Here is a 13847-nt window from a genome sequence, read left to right on the forward strand (position 1 = left end):
TATTATTACTGTTATACCTAACACAATTTTACAGAGCCTCTTGTGTTAAATTAGCGTATTTTGAGTTACTAAAAGCGATTTAAAATTAATTTTAATTCACCTAAGAATTAAAGAAATTGTATTATATGATATTATATTTTTTTACAACCTTAGTTACATTTTGTATACGAACGTAGTTTTGTCGGGTTTTAGTAGTACGGGTTGTTGATGAAGGTATTTAGGATTGGCGATAGCTGTTGACGTTTTTGGTTTGATATTTTGTGTTTTCGACTCTATTCTTTGGAAATTATTGTATATATTTTGTCATTAATAGACGGCTCATTTCACTGGAATAGCTAGTGATTTTTAAAATGGATTGGTGAGTTCCCACAAATTTCACAAAGAAAAGAAGTAGCAATGTTTTTATTCTCTGGTGGTTGATATTGGTAACATTTCTTACAGTGTAATCTATTTTTTTTATTGCTGATACAATATTAGTCTAATAATTTTAAAGATGTTAGTAAATGGTAGTACATTTTGAACATAGTTTATATAGTTTATATATATATATATATATATATATTAAATAACCAAGTCGCATTTATCAGCTGATTAAACTAAATTGAGAATCCTAAAATAGTGTCATAACTTATTAGTATTATTAATATAATAAACCAAATATTAAATATAAAAATAATGAGTAGTATATATACATTATACCATACCTATCTATTTTATACGTGTATCGGTATATTAATTAGAGATTATACGTAATTTATGATCTTGGAGTAATTATAATATCAAAATTAATATAATATTCATAAGTCATGACTATTTATGTAATAAAAAAATAACAATAGTTTAGTATTACAATAACGCATCTAACCACTTTTCACGCTCAAAGTGGTAATGATAAAACTTCCTGCTCACACGAGAAGAATATCAGCTTTTAATATTTAGTTTCAAAACTGAAATATTGGAAAAGCAATTTAAAAAAACAAAATATACACACATATATATATATATTGGATGTACGGTGGTTTAAATTTTACAACCGATCAATATCCTCAAACGCAAACCCAAAACACTTGTAAGTTGTACACTTAAAGGCGCAGAACTGCGTACCACGCATTTTACTGTGTAGATGTAATATAACATACGTACTCTGTACAGTGGTTTGCTGCTGTACGATAGGGTAAAAATATTTAAATTGTTATGTATTATATTATTGTGAGCTTTAGGGATGTCTATCAAGATTTTCTTAACGTATAGAAAAAACTAAAAAGCATGATATAATAATTATTAAAACGCGTACGTATTTGTATGTGTGTCACAGGAGAGGCGAAAAGACTTGACGGACTACCGGGACGAATCGACATTCAGTTTCGACCCGAGCCGCATCCCGGTCAAGCAACTGCAGGACAGACAGAACCGGGAAAAGAAGAAAGTAGACGGCCGGAAAGGTGTGCTACTGTCTTCGGTTACGCGCAAACGGAAAAAATCACGAAGACGTCGGACACCGTCTCAGCAACGGTCTCAGCAACCGGAGCAACAGCAACAGCAAAACCCCACGAACGACCAAGATGGCACCATTGACGGAGTGACGGATGCCGCGGAACCGGAAGTGGATATAGTGGCGACGACGGCAACGGTGGCATCAGAAGCTGACCCGTCGGCGGTGACAGTTGCGTTGGACGACTGTGAAGATGATGAAGACTCAGGCAGTCGTTCATCAACGCCCCGTCGAAAACCGTCGAGGTCGCCCGATCCACCGGCACAACCGGTCACGCCACCACCACAACCGGAACCACCACCTGTCACTTCTGCCACCACCAAACCCAACGTGGCTGCCGACAGTCTGCGACCGTGCGCTCTTGTAGCTCCGCAAGGTAAGTGACACATGATTATTATTTCATATACGTTTTTCTATTTTGTTCTTTATCGATTCATTTGTTGGCCGTAGCCCTGTGTGGCTAATAAACTAAATAAACCCCATTCCTAATTACTTAGAATTTGAAGGTTTTTAATCCTAAGTTGGTTTTTTATGCACATCTACCATAATTCGAGCCAGATATTTTAATCCTAATCAACATATTCAAAGTGAAAGACTATCTAAAAGTGTCGAGGAGTAAAATTGTTTGTAAGTAAAAAGGTTGAAGAATTAAAACAAGATTATATATTTTCCTTGTAACGATTTGAAAATTACAAAACATAATATATTCATAATTTTTATATACATTTAAGTTTAAAGTTTCGACTAAATTGGATATAATAATTACTTTAATTATAAAAATATGAATCATAATGTTTTTTTCTTAATAAACAATTGTTTTATATATATATATATATATAAGTATATAGATATATAGTTGTACTATTAGTGGACTTCAAATATTTTTTTACAAAACTAAAAGTTTGGAAATCGTTGATCTAGACCAATACAAATTTGATAAAAGTATTATTCAACAGTTGTGAGGTTAGGTTAAACAAAATAAAATATGTCTTCATAATATATTAATTATTTAAATTTTTGAGTCAATATTAAATAAAACAGTATGTTAAATTCTTTTTAAAAATTTAATTAATTTATAATATACTATTTAAATTACTTTTTTTTTTGTAATGGAAATAAAGTATAACCACAAAAGTGTTTAAAAAAATATTTCAATTGCTCATTTAAATTAATGTAATACATAATTAGTAAGTTTGTTTATCATTAATCATAATAAATAGAATGTTTACAAATTAAATTTCAACAAGAAATAAGATCAAACGCATTGTCTTTATAAAGCTTTGCATATAATTATAATTTATAATATTTCATTGAATAATTGAATTATCTTATTTGCGTAAAATCAAATCATCTTTCGTGTAGTTTAAAATCATATTTTTATAACTATATCATACCTATTGTAATTCGTTTTTTGTTTGAATGATACAAATACTAAAAAAGTGCTGATTTCGGAGTTGGATAGGACACCGGAATGAGATATTCAGGTCATTATATTTGAAAGCAATAATAAATCATTGCAGTTGAAACAATTTTTTGAGCAAAGATCGGTTCACCTAAAAATGGTCAAGACTGATGTTAAACACTGATGCTTGGCAGTTATATTTCTTCGCCTTTTTTCTCAAAAACTACCGAAAATAACGATCCCTTTAAATCTGTGTTCAATTTCTAGTTCATAACTTGAAACTTTTTGATATACTACTACATCATTGTAAAAATAGTAGCTAACTGTTTTTAAGACTTCAAAATATTACAATACCATATTCTCACAATTTTTAAAATATGTCGATTAATATTTTTTTTTTACAAATACAAATAATTTTAAAACATCCTATTCACGTTGTTTTACACCAAAATAATAAGAATGTTCAACAACTAATCTCTATATCCTGTCCGTATTTTTTGACTCAATTTGTAACTTAATACAATTTAACTAAATTTATTAGTCTTCTTTGAATTTGTTAAATTAGAGTAAATAATCAAATAACTATATAATTCAATATCAATATTTATTTTTAAATATAATATGAAAAATAATTACCTATCTAAAAAATATATTTTTAAATCACTAAAATATAAATAATGTAATGGAACAAATATTGTAAATCTAATAATATTCATATTATTTGTTGACCTTTAGTTTCAAATAAATGTGAAAATACTGCTTTTACATTTTATAAGGAAAAATTGAATTTTCTGTTTTAATTTAAACTTTGGACTCGTGAAAGCTATTTTAGTTAAATAAATTAAAAATAAAATTCAGAATTATATTTTCTTTCTTACCATTAAACTTAGAGATAACGAAAATTAAATGTCGTTGAACACTTCATATACCACTATCAAAGGGAATACTTTTCGTATAACTCACTGATATAAAGTTTAATTTAATTTACCTTCGAGATAAAAAAAAAAAGTAAATAAAAATGAATTCTCGAATATTATAATATATTATTATAGTGACAGTTAAATAATAATTATTTAAATTTAATAAAAATCATAGATTTTGTATTGATGAATGCAATAACTATTTTCATAAAACACAGAACTTAATACCTAGTTAGTTATTATTTTATCAATCAGTTTATTGATAAATTTCCAATAATTTTTTCGTAAAAGTGCAAATATTAATCTATTTTTAAATTTTTTTAATCATGTTTTATGATTTCCTAACCATTCATAATAATAAATGTATGCATTATTCTGTTTTATTATAAGTAACAATAATAAATATAAATGTATATTTATAATATTTAAATCTTGAATGTAGAGTATTATGTTCTTCTTATTGATTCTTGAAAATGTTGTTGATGTTGTTTTAAATCAAGGACGAGAACGGTGGTTACTGGGTAGTAGACAGGGCAGTGCGAATACCAGTGAAGGCAACAACAGGGATTCATCACTGGACGACTCAGGTGTAGTAGATGATCATGATGACGGGGAAGCGACGTCGCAATCACAATCCCATCACACTTCACCACAGCCGCAGCAATGCGGATACCATCAGTTACCTCAGGTAACCCCTATCGGGAGTAATTAAAAAAAATACTTCCAAACTACTGAGATCAATAAATGTGTAAATCGATATCAAAGAAAATTAAATGTAATATTATAGAATAAATATCTTTTAAAACGCTAGTTATAACAAACTATATGCATAATAATAACAATATCCAGTAAATTAACTAATTCATAAATAATACAATAAGATCAATTTTATTAATTTATTAGGTGATGGACATATTAAGTCCTTATTAATACTTTTAAAATACTGATTATTAAGTTATTTTCAAATATTACAAAATAATATAGATATATACATATAATTTAAGTTACCTATATAAATTCATCAATAATTAAAAACTGTATATATATACATATATATTTGTAATACATAGGTAATAGATTTATCATATAATATTAATTTATAATAAAATTAGATTTTTTTACCCTGAATATTAATCCAATTAAAATTTTAAACTTTAATTATGAGTGCTCAAAATTATAATTGAATATATTTTATTTACTTTAAGAGCATTAATATTTGAGAAACAATAATAATTTAATATTCTGCCAATTTATACAAGTTTTCCTTCTTTTTTTTTTTTTGTAAAATGTAGATAAAAATGTTAAGATTTAATCCTATGTATCATTTTTTTTTTATATAATGAAAATTGACTAATGATAATTTTATCATGTATTTATTCGAAATTAATTGTTCTTTGTGTCTAACGACGATCTTGTGTATTTCAATTGATTTACTCTAAATTAGAAACTTTTCGTTTTCTCTAAGTTTTTATAAGAATGTAAAATATTCTTTCTAGAATTCCACCAACGATAATGGTTTAGCTGTATCAAAAAGCATTAAAGTGATCAAATGCAATGGGCTGAAAACAAAACCATTTGGCCGCAACGGCGAGGCCGAGTACGTGTCTCAGGTGGTTGTTATTGGTATGTGTACATTAATAACAGTATTAACTCCCTGCACCGCCTCTAAAACTGTAATAGCTTGGAAAATAATAGTCTGTGTTAGATCTGTTTGCTGAACTATCAACAATACACTCACGATAATAATAGTATTATAGTGTATTGTATTACTTGACCATTTATGATAAATTTATTATAAATAGTAATTTTGAATTATATTACGGAACGTTTATTTTCATAAAGATTATTAAAAATTAAAATGTATAATAATATACATACTTACACCAAAAAAATACATAAATATCACTATTTTATGATTACTGGTGGTAAGTCTTCTAAAATATTATAATTATTCTTATCAGTTAAACACAACCTAATGTATAATAAACGCTTGGTATAAATGACCGTGACTATTCACTATTATCCACTATCATCAACTTGTATCTCTATGTCATTTATCATAAATGTTTATTTAACTTGCGATTATAACTAGTACCGTGTACTGTAGTCTATTTGTTGAATTTAATTTAAATAAGTATAATAGTATCTTTCAGCTTGTATAATATTTAACATTTAAAAATGCCTTACATCATTAAATATTCAGTTTTATAGATATATACCTTTTAAATATTTAGATTTTATAAATAGAAAGAAAAAATAATATTAAATTAATAAAATGTTTGAATATAATGAAAAATGTAATAATATATAATAAGTTATTCTCAATCTTAGAAAAATAATTATCACTATTTAATAAAAATATTTTTATTTTGTACTATTGCACTTTATAATACATTGTAAACTTTTAACTTGTGGTAATTGTATTGACCTAAAGTCATTTACATTTAATTTCAATAGTTTACTTTAAACTTTAAATTTAAAGTATAGCTTCAACAAAACAAAATATAAAATTTAGAATGTCAGTTTAGACTTATATAATTTAGGTACCTGCTCAATCTAAATCTAAAAAAAAATATTTTCGATTAATATTAAAAATTACATTAATCCAATGGTTTTGTTTAGTCTGATTATAGTTATTAACTCAAAAGGTTAAATCCTTCTAAACAATGTAATTTTAAATTAAAATATCAAGTTTTTTTATTGTCATCTGATAAAAACACTGTTTCATGGTGTGTGAGTGACATTTATATATAAATTGTAAAATATATGTATACCTATATATTTATTAAATGGTCTTAAAAATGTATTTTTAATATTAACCGAGTAAAATTATTTAAAAACTGTGTAAAATACATTGTAGTTATTTTATGTAACTTACTATGTTATTTTAATTTAACCGAATTGTTAGTATTTTAATTAGTGACATAAAAATGTATATAAATAAGTTATAATGGTAGAATTAATATTTTTATTTGATACTGTGTACCTATTTGTATATCAATTAATTTAATTATAAATATTATTTTCTTTTTTTCATACATATTATTTTAAATTAACATCAACATTTAAATGTAATTAATTTAACCAAAAAATAGCGTTAACATATACATTATACATATAACAAAATATGCATTACGATTATTTTAACATTGAACATTATAATTATTTCTGAAAAGTTAAAAGTACAACTTCACAAGTGATTCTTACATTTTATATCCCTTTTTTTACTATTTCGTTTATTTCTTAATTATAAAATTCATCGAATTTAAGTTTGATAAATGTAAATCTATAATTTCAATATAATTATCTAAATTATAATACTTATCTTTAACTTTTTTTTTTCAAATTCCTATCAATAATCACATTTAGTTATAGTATATAATTATTTATCGCTGAACACGACTTATTTAAAATTGGACAATGGTTCCAAATGTCTATAATCTTCATTATATGTAGCGAAATTTTATATAGTTTATGAATAAATTCTGCAATATAATCACAATGATAATTTATTAATGTATTATTATTATTCTTAGATGATCAAAGTTGTACGAATTGCAACAGAAATTGCATTGACTACCAGACATGGTTGAGAGTTCAAAACTGTTTGCATAAAGTAGTTAGAGATCCATTATTTGAGTTGTTTATTATGGCATGTATAATATGCAATACAATAGTGCTGGCTATTGAACATCACGGAATGTCACAAAATGTACGTAACATTTTGGACGTTGGAAACAAGGTAACTATTTTATAATTGACTTAAATAGTATACCTTATAATGAATGTATTATTTAAAATAAAAATTAGTAACAATAATGAACCATACTGTAGTATTAGTATATAATTGTGATTTATTGGTTAGTAAAATATTTTAATAACTATTAGTTAAATTTAAGAGCACTTAAAGTATTCATATTTGGCGATATGTATAATGAAACTATTATTATGTAAAATAAAATAGTTTAATACTGGTTTTATATTAATAAATAAAAAGTTAGCGAGTAAACAATTATTTTTATATACCCCATTTATAAATCCATTTATTTATTTATTTTTAATCTATACTAACGGCAGATCAGTAGGCCACCATAATCATTTCCAGATGATTTGATTTTAATATAATTTTTGTTCAATTAGCATACAAAAAATAATAACTGTATAAAATATACCATTTAATATAAATGAGTAAGCAAAATAATATTTTATTATATTAAACATTTGTCGTTAGTTAGTACCATAAAAATAAAATATTTTTAAAACGATACAATTATTTTATTTTATTATCGCGTCATTATAAACATCAATGGACTCATAACTCTGTAAGAGTTTTAGTCACCACCGTCAGTGTCGTCCTAGTTTCTTAAACTTCTCTATATTATATTTTATTTTATTTTACATCAACATTTCAAACAATTTCCACAACCCCTCTTCCACTTATGTGTCATAAATTTACTCAACGTACATACAATATAGATTTAGTTTAGTAGTATTAAAGTTAAGATTGAATGAAAACAACAGTTTCAGTAGTCAATTTCTTATTATCTTTTATTCTGTTAATCTTAATAACAATCAATTTTATCTTTTCAGGTTTTCACAACTATTTTTACTGTGGAATGTCTATTCAAGTTAATTGCTCTAAGTAATGAATTCTTCAATTGTGGTTGGAATATATTTGACATGATCATTGTAACAGCTAGCTTATTAGATTTATCATTTGAAATGATCGATGGTTTATCAGTACTTCGCTGTTTAAGATTGGTAAGAACATTTTAATTTAAAATTTATTTAATTATTATACTTCATAATAACTACACATCTACACATATATTAATATCTGTAAAATTTCGATTAAAAAAATTTCAATACACTAACTGCATTGCACTTAATGATTATATTTGCTTATTATTAAATAAATACAACGAATACAAATATGTATCATTATATTCATAAAGCATATTTTATCATTTTTTTTTTTTAAATATTTAATTCTAAAAGAGAATTTTTTTCAAACTGACATTAAATGAAAGTTCAACAGAAGTGTCTTGTATCACAAATGATGAAAAAAGTTTCGCTTATTTGCTATGGGATTATTATTTGTTTTTTTTTTTTATTAATCTACAGACTCATAAATCCGTAGAAACACAGAGTGGTTTCACAAATACACGTATATATCATAACAATACCGTTATAAATATGTCAGAGTAGCTTAACCGTTTGTTTTTAATTTTTTTAAATTAAGTACAAACATTTTAACAAAGAATACACTATTGTCTTTTTAAAAATAAATTAGATGAATGTATTAAGATATTTATATATCAATATTAACATTTCAACCTCTTAGCATTAGTTATTATTACAATTTATGAGTGACATTGTGACATTCACTGGATAGTGACTACAATACCGCGTACACAAAATCAAAATTACAGATTTTTCAGTTGAGGCAAAAAAATAATTAATTTGATTCCAAGAAATAAATTTGAGATTTTTTCCTTCGAATAAATAAAAATATAGTAAAAATCTTTGTTTTATAAAAATATAATTTAATTTACTTTATTGAACTGACGAAGTGTTTCAAAAAATTATTTAGATAAGAAACGTTGTATAAGATACGTGATAGGTTGTGTTTAAATACAAATATTGAAGATATGTGTAACTTTATCAATTATACTTTTTTATACAAAACATTTTATATTGTGTTATAGTTTATACCAAAATAATACAATATAAACACTAAAAAAAAATTGAAGTAATGTTAATACTTAAATTATAATATTATAGTAAAACTAATAACCTTTATAGCTAATGCTTAAACAATAAAAAAAAATGTTTTAGTATATTGTAATAAATTATATTAAATAAAAATTACATCTATTTTAAAAATTTTTATTTGAACAAGACACATAATATTTTAATTATACATTATCTGATACTTTGTATCTTCATGTTCATTTTCTTATAATACCTCATAAGTACTACAGTATAAATCGAATCACATAAAAAGTATAAATTACATAATTTTCAAACTACATCACACTTCTTTAATTAATATGAAGAAAGATAATTGGGCAATTACTTTTCCTAAATCAAATGTATTAGTTTTTTGTAACTTATAGTCATGTGTATTGTATATTTTGTAGATAAGTGGTATTTCGGTGACTATTGCGGTAGACTAAAATTATTGTAATCACAATAAAATACTGTCCATCCACGTAAAATACAGAGAAAATGTTTTTGCTTACGATTCATTATTAATTAATCATGCTCTTTTGATAATGTAAAATTAAATGTTATCGCATAAAAAAAACATATCGCACAAATCGTACTTCCCGTCCGCAAAAATCAGCGAAGCGTATCTGTATTATATCTTACGAGACCTAACCAAGGTTTCTATGAAACATTTAAAATAAATGGTTCAATACTCGAATCGCACAACATTTCCAAAACTATATAAAATATATGAGACGTTCCATATGCTCGGAACACTGGCCTTTTGTCTATTGAAAATGGTAATTGACTGGCCGTCTCGTACATATCATTCAACTGTGGTATTCCTTATAAGTGATGACCCTATGAGTTATGTTTCGAGAATGCGCCTGGCAGACTGTAAATTGCGCCCGCAGTACTGTTTGGGTTTTTAGGAGAAGCGGATAGCGGCGACGAGGGACGAGGTAAGGGTGTAATAAACTGCATCCATGTTTTCCGAATAGCTATATAAGACATAAGCCACCTACCGTTATATTATGCAAAGTGCCGGGTTAAAATATGTCAGACCTATAACGAAAACCGGCAGGTTAAAAACCATTAAACATTTTCCGGTTATGGTATCGTTTCGTTTTCGCCAAAACTGCAGTAGGTAGTTATAACTTATAATATTTAACCGAATATGTGCAGCCGTTTAGGACGTTCATTGTTTTGTCGCCCGTGCCGTTGTGCTATTATTTATTCGACTGCATACGATTTGTGCGCTCAAAAAACATATCACCGTACTTAAATTATATTAATGTGTATTAAATAATTGCCAAACAGAGTTTAAAAATAATATTAATGTGTACATAATTTTATATTATAAAAACTAATGCATATGCAGCGGGTGCTGTACTCGTCTTCGAGAAAATTAGATTTCCATAATATAGTAGGTTACAAAGTGTCCCTTTGCTACGCTACGCACCACAATATAGAGTAATATAATACAGTGCTATAGAATCGTATTTTTATAAATTCGGACTCTGAAACCAGCGGCAAGTAATATTGTTATCCGTTCGAGAAATTTTCGACTGTATGGGACATTAACTTTTGTCGTAATTGGGTGAAATGAAGCACGGCCGCTGGAACATTGGCGACTCAGATGATTTACCGTTTTACACACATTATTACAGTGCGTTTTGATCAATTACACAGTCATTATTATTTCTTTTTTTTTTCTTTTTTAAAACTAGCTTCGAGTTTTAAAATTGGCTCAATCGTGGACAACCATGAAAGTACTATTGAGCATCATCATATCAACAATCGGAGCTCTCGGTAACCTTACGTTTGTTCTAATCATCATTATATATATATTTGCCGTCATCGGCATGCAACTATTCTCAAAAGAATATATGCCAGAAAAATTTGATCCAGATCCTGTGCCGAGGTAATAACTACATTATTAATTTGTTTTGTATAATTTAAATGTTATTTAATGTAGATTGCATAGTATAGAAATTATATTTTTAAGCAGGAAAAAAGGAATTATATATATATATATATATATATATTCATTAATCACGCGACTTACTTATACATAATAAATTAAATAATACGACTGTTAAATAACATATATTATAGTAATATAATAATATCAATTTTTTCCAAATTTTATTTTTACATTGTGATATAGCATACAGTGTTAACAAATCGCGTAAATAAACAAAGTTATAAAGTTGATAAATTGACAAAAATAAATTTTCAAAACTTAAAAACATTATCAACTGTGCAAAATATTTTGAATAATCGTGACGGCCATGATATTTTGAGTGCTTTATTATTACAACTTCGACAAGATTAAATGTTGTTAGAATAATAAACGAAATTGTAAGGCTTAAGTGATTATGTCACTTGTCAATGTTGTCAGTAATATTGTAAAAGTCATGATGGATAAGATATTTGTCTTAGTTAATTATCTTCTTACTGTTAATGCATCCTTCGTCACACAGTGTATTCATGATAAATATTCAAGAATATTCTATTGATTCTCTATTTATTATTAATATTACTATCATTTAGAAAGTTGTTGATAAAAAAGTATACAAATTAAAATAAATATCTTAGTATTAAGCTAATTAAGGAAGCATAATTTTAAAATAGAATGTAAACAGACCGAACAACTTAAGATAAAATTATTACTTTTTTTTTTTAATATTTGTACTAATGCATAATACTTTAAAATTAAAAATTTCATATTAAAATCAACATTAATAAACCGCTTTATTTGGTGGCTTTTGTAGATGGAATTTTTCAGATTTTTTTCACTCGTTCATGATGATTTTTCGAATTCTTTGTGGTGAATGGATTGAACCATTGTGGGATTGTATGAAAGCCGAAGAAAAAGAGGTATGTTATTCATCTCGATTATAATTCCCCAGAGAAATAATTTCACAATTTATTACAGTTCAATATAATTTTTAAGTTGACATTTTTATTTATAATAATGTTCACATATAAAATAATTTAAAACAGACGTCAAGGCATTTTTTTAGTTGTAAAGTATGATTATATTTGAATTTCTCTGGGGATTATTTACTTATAGAATAATGTAAAAAGTATACGGCTAAAATTACTTTTAATGACTTTCTTTAGGGTTTCGGTATATGCTTCGCAATATTTTTGCCGGCGCTAGTGATGGGTAACTTCATGGTTCTCAACTTGTTTTTGGCGTTGTTACTCAATAGTTTCAATTCCGAAGAATTAAAATCAAAAAAAGAGGTAAGATATCGAATTATATACATAAAGCAATAAAAAAACCTATGTCGATGCGTATAATTTAGCAAGGTCAACAAGAAGTAGACGAAGAAATGGCTCATTACAGAGAAAGATGGGCCCATCATGTTAGAGTAATCAGTAACGTTTGCCAAAAGTGTAGAATTCAAAATTCGTCAAGAAGGTCCTCAATTTCTTTGTCAAATATCCCAAAAGATACAATTGTATCTCTCGTAGATTATGAGGTATATAGACAAACAATATACATGTTTTTCTTTGGCTTTTCTACACGTTTTTTGCTGTGCAGGTACACAATTGCCTTATTAACTTACACAAAAAATGAACTAAACTTTCTCGCAATAAAAACAGCAAAAAAAAAATTTAAAAATTTAAAAAAATATATTTTAATTTTGAGGACAAAAATTGTTAGTCTCACGTTTGTTTTTAAACTTGACACGCTTTGACACTCGAGCACACCTAATATGGGATACAGTTTTATAATATCTTTATTCTATTCGCACATGGTTTCATTTATTGAATAATAATTGACGTATGAAATATTTTTCAGCGTGCACATCTAACACGAATTCAGAATAAAAGTTATTTTGCACATTTCTTAGGTGTATCATATACCTAATAAAAAGGTTAAATACAAAAAAATGTCTACAAATATTAATTTGTTTTGCGCTATTTTGTAATGCTATAATATAATTTTCAAACATACGATCGTATATTACACAATTCACAGCTTTTAAATATAATTAAATATCAGCTTATACACTATGAAAAATTCATTAATTAATTTTTAATTAACTAATAAATAATTATATTGTACTTTAAATATTTTATACATATTTATAATAATGCACTCACAACATATTTTATTTAAATTTAAATTTAAAAAAATTTCATACGTAAGCTATTGAAAAATAAAAGTATTATAGTACTTTTTATTATATTAAAAAATTATTTACACCTTCTACGTGATGTGATTTCCAAAGGGACCAAAAAATAATTAAATTATTATTACTATTATTGTTAATTAAATAACTACTTAAAACTCTATTATTTA

At 25.9% G+C, this 13847-nt stretch overlaps 1 protein-coding gene across 4 annotated transcripts in view; it reads left to right on the forward strand.

Annotated features, from left to right (window-relative positions):
* The window catches only part of LOC132921278 (sodium channel protein 60E-like), a 109686-nt gene that overhangs the window by 60518 nt on the left and 35321 nt on the right, over positions 1-13847 (forward strand). For 2 of the 4 annotated variants that reach the window (XM_060984210.1, XM_060984211.1), the window contains exons 9-17: positions 1316-1868; positions 4315-4502; positions 5311-5437; positions 7351-7556; positions 8405-8575; positions 11257-11450; positions 12304-12409; positions 12656-12781; positions 12844-13020. In XM_060984210.1, coding sequence (XP_060840193.1) covers positions 1316-1868; positions 4315-4502; positions 5311-5437; positions 7351-7556; positions 8405-8575; positions 11257-11450; positions 12304-12409; positions 12656-12781; positions 12844-13020 — 1848 coding nt within the window. The remainder of the gene's footprint in view (positions 1-1315; positions 1869-4314; positions 4503-5310; positions 5438-7350; positions 7557-8404; positions 8576-11256; positions 11451-12303; positions 12410-12655; positions 12782-12843; positions 13021-13847) is intronic. The other 2 variants (XM_060984212.1, XM_060984213.1) reach the window with 1 other exon arrangement.

The sequence above is a fragment of the Rhopalosiphum padi genome, chromosome 2 (assembly GCF_020882245.1).
Source record: "Rhopalosiphum padi isolate XX-2018 chromosome 2, ASM2088224v1, whole genome shotgun sequence".
In the NCBI taxonomy this organism is placed as follows: Eukaryota; Metazoa; Arthropoda; class Insecta; order Hemiptera; family Aphididae; genus Rhopalosiphum; species Rhopalosiphum padi.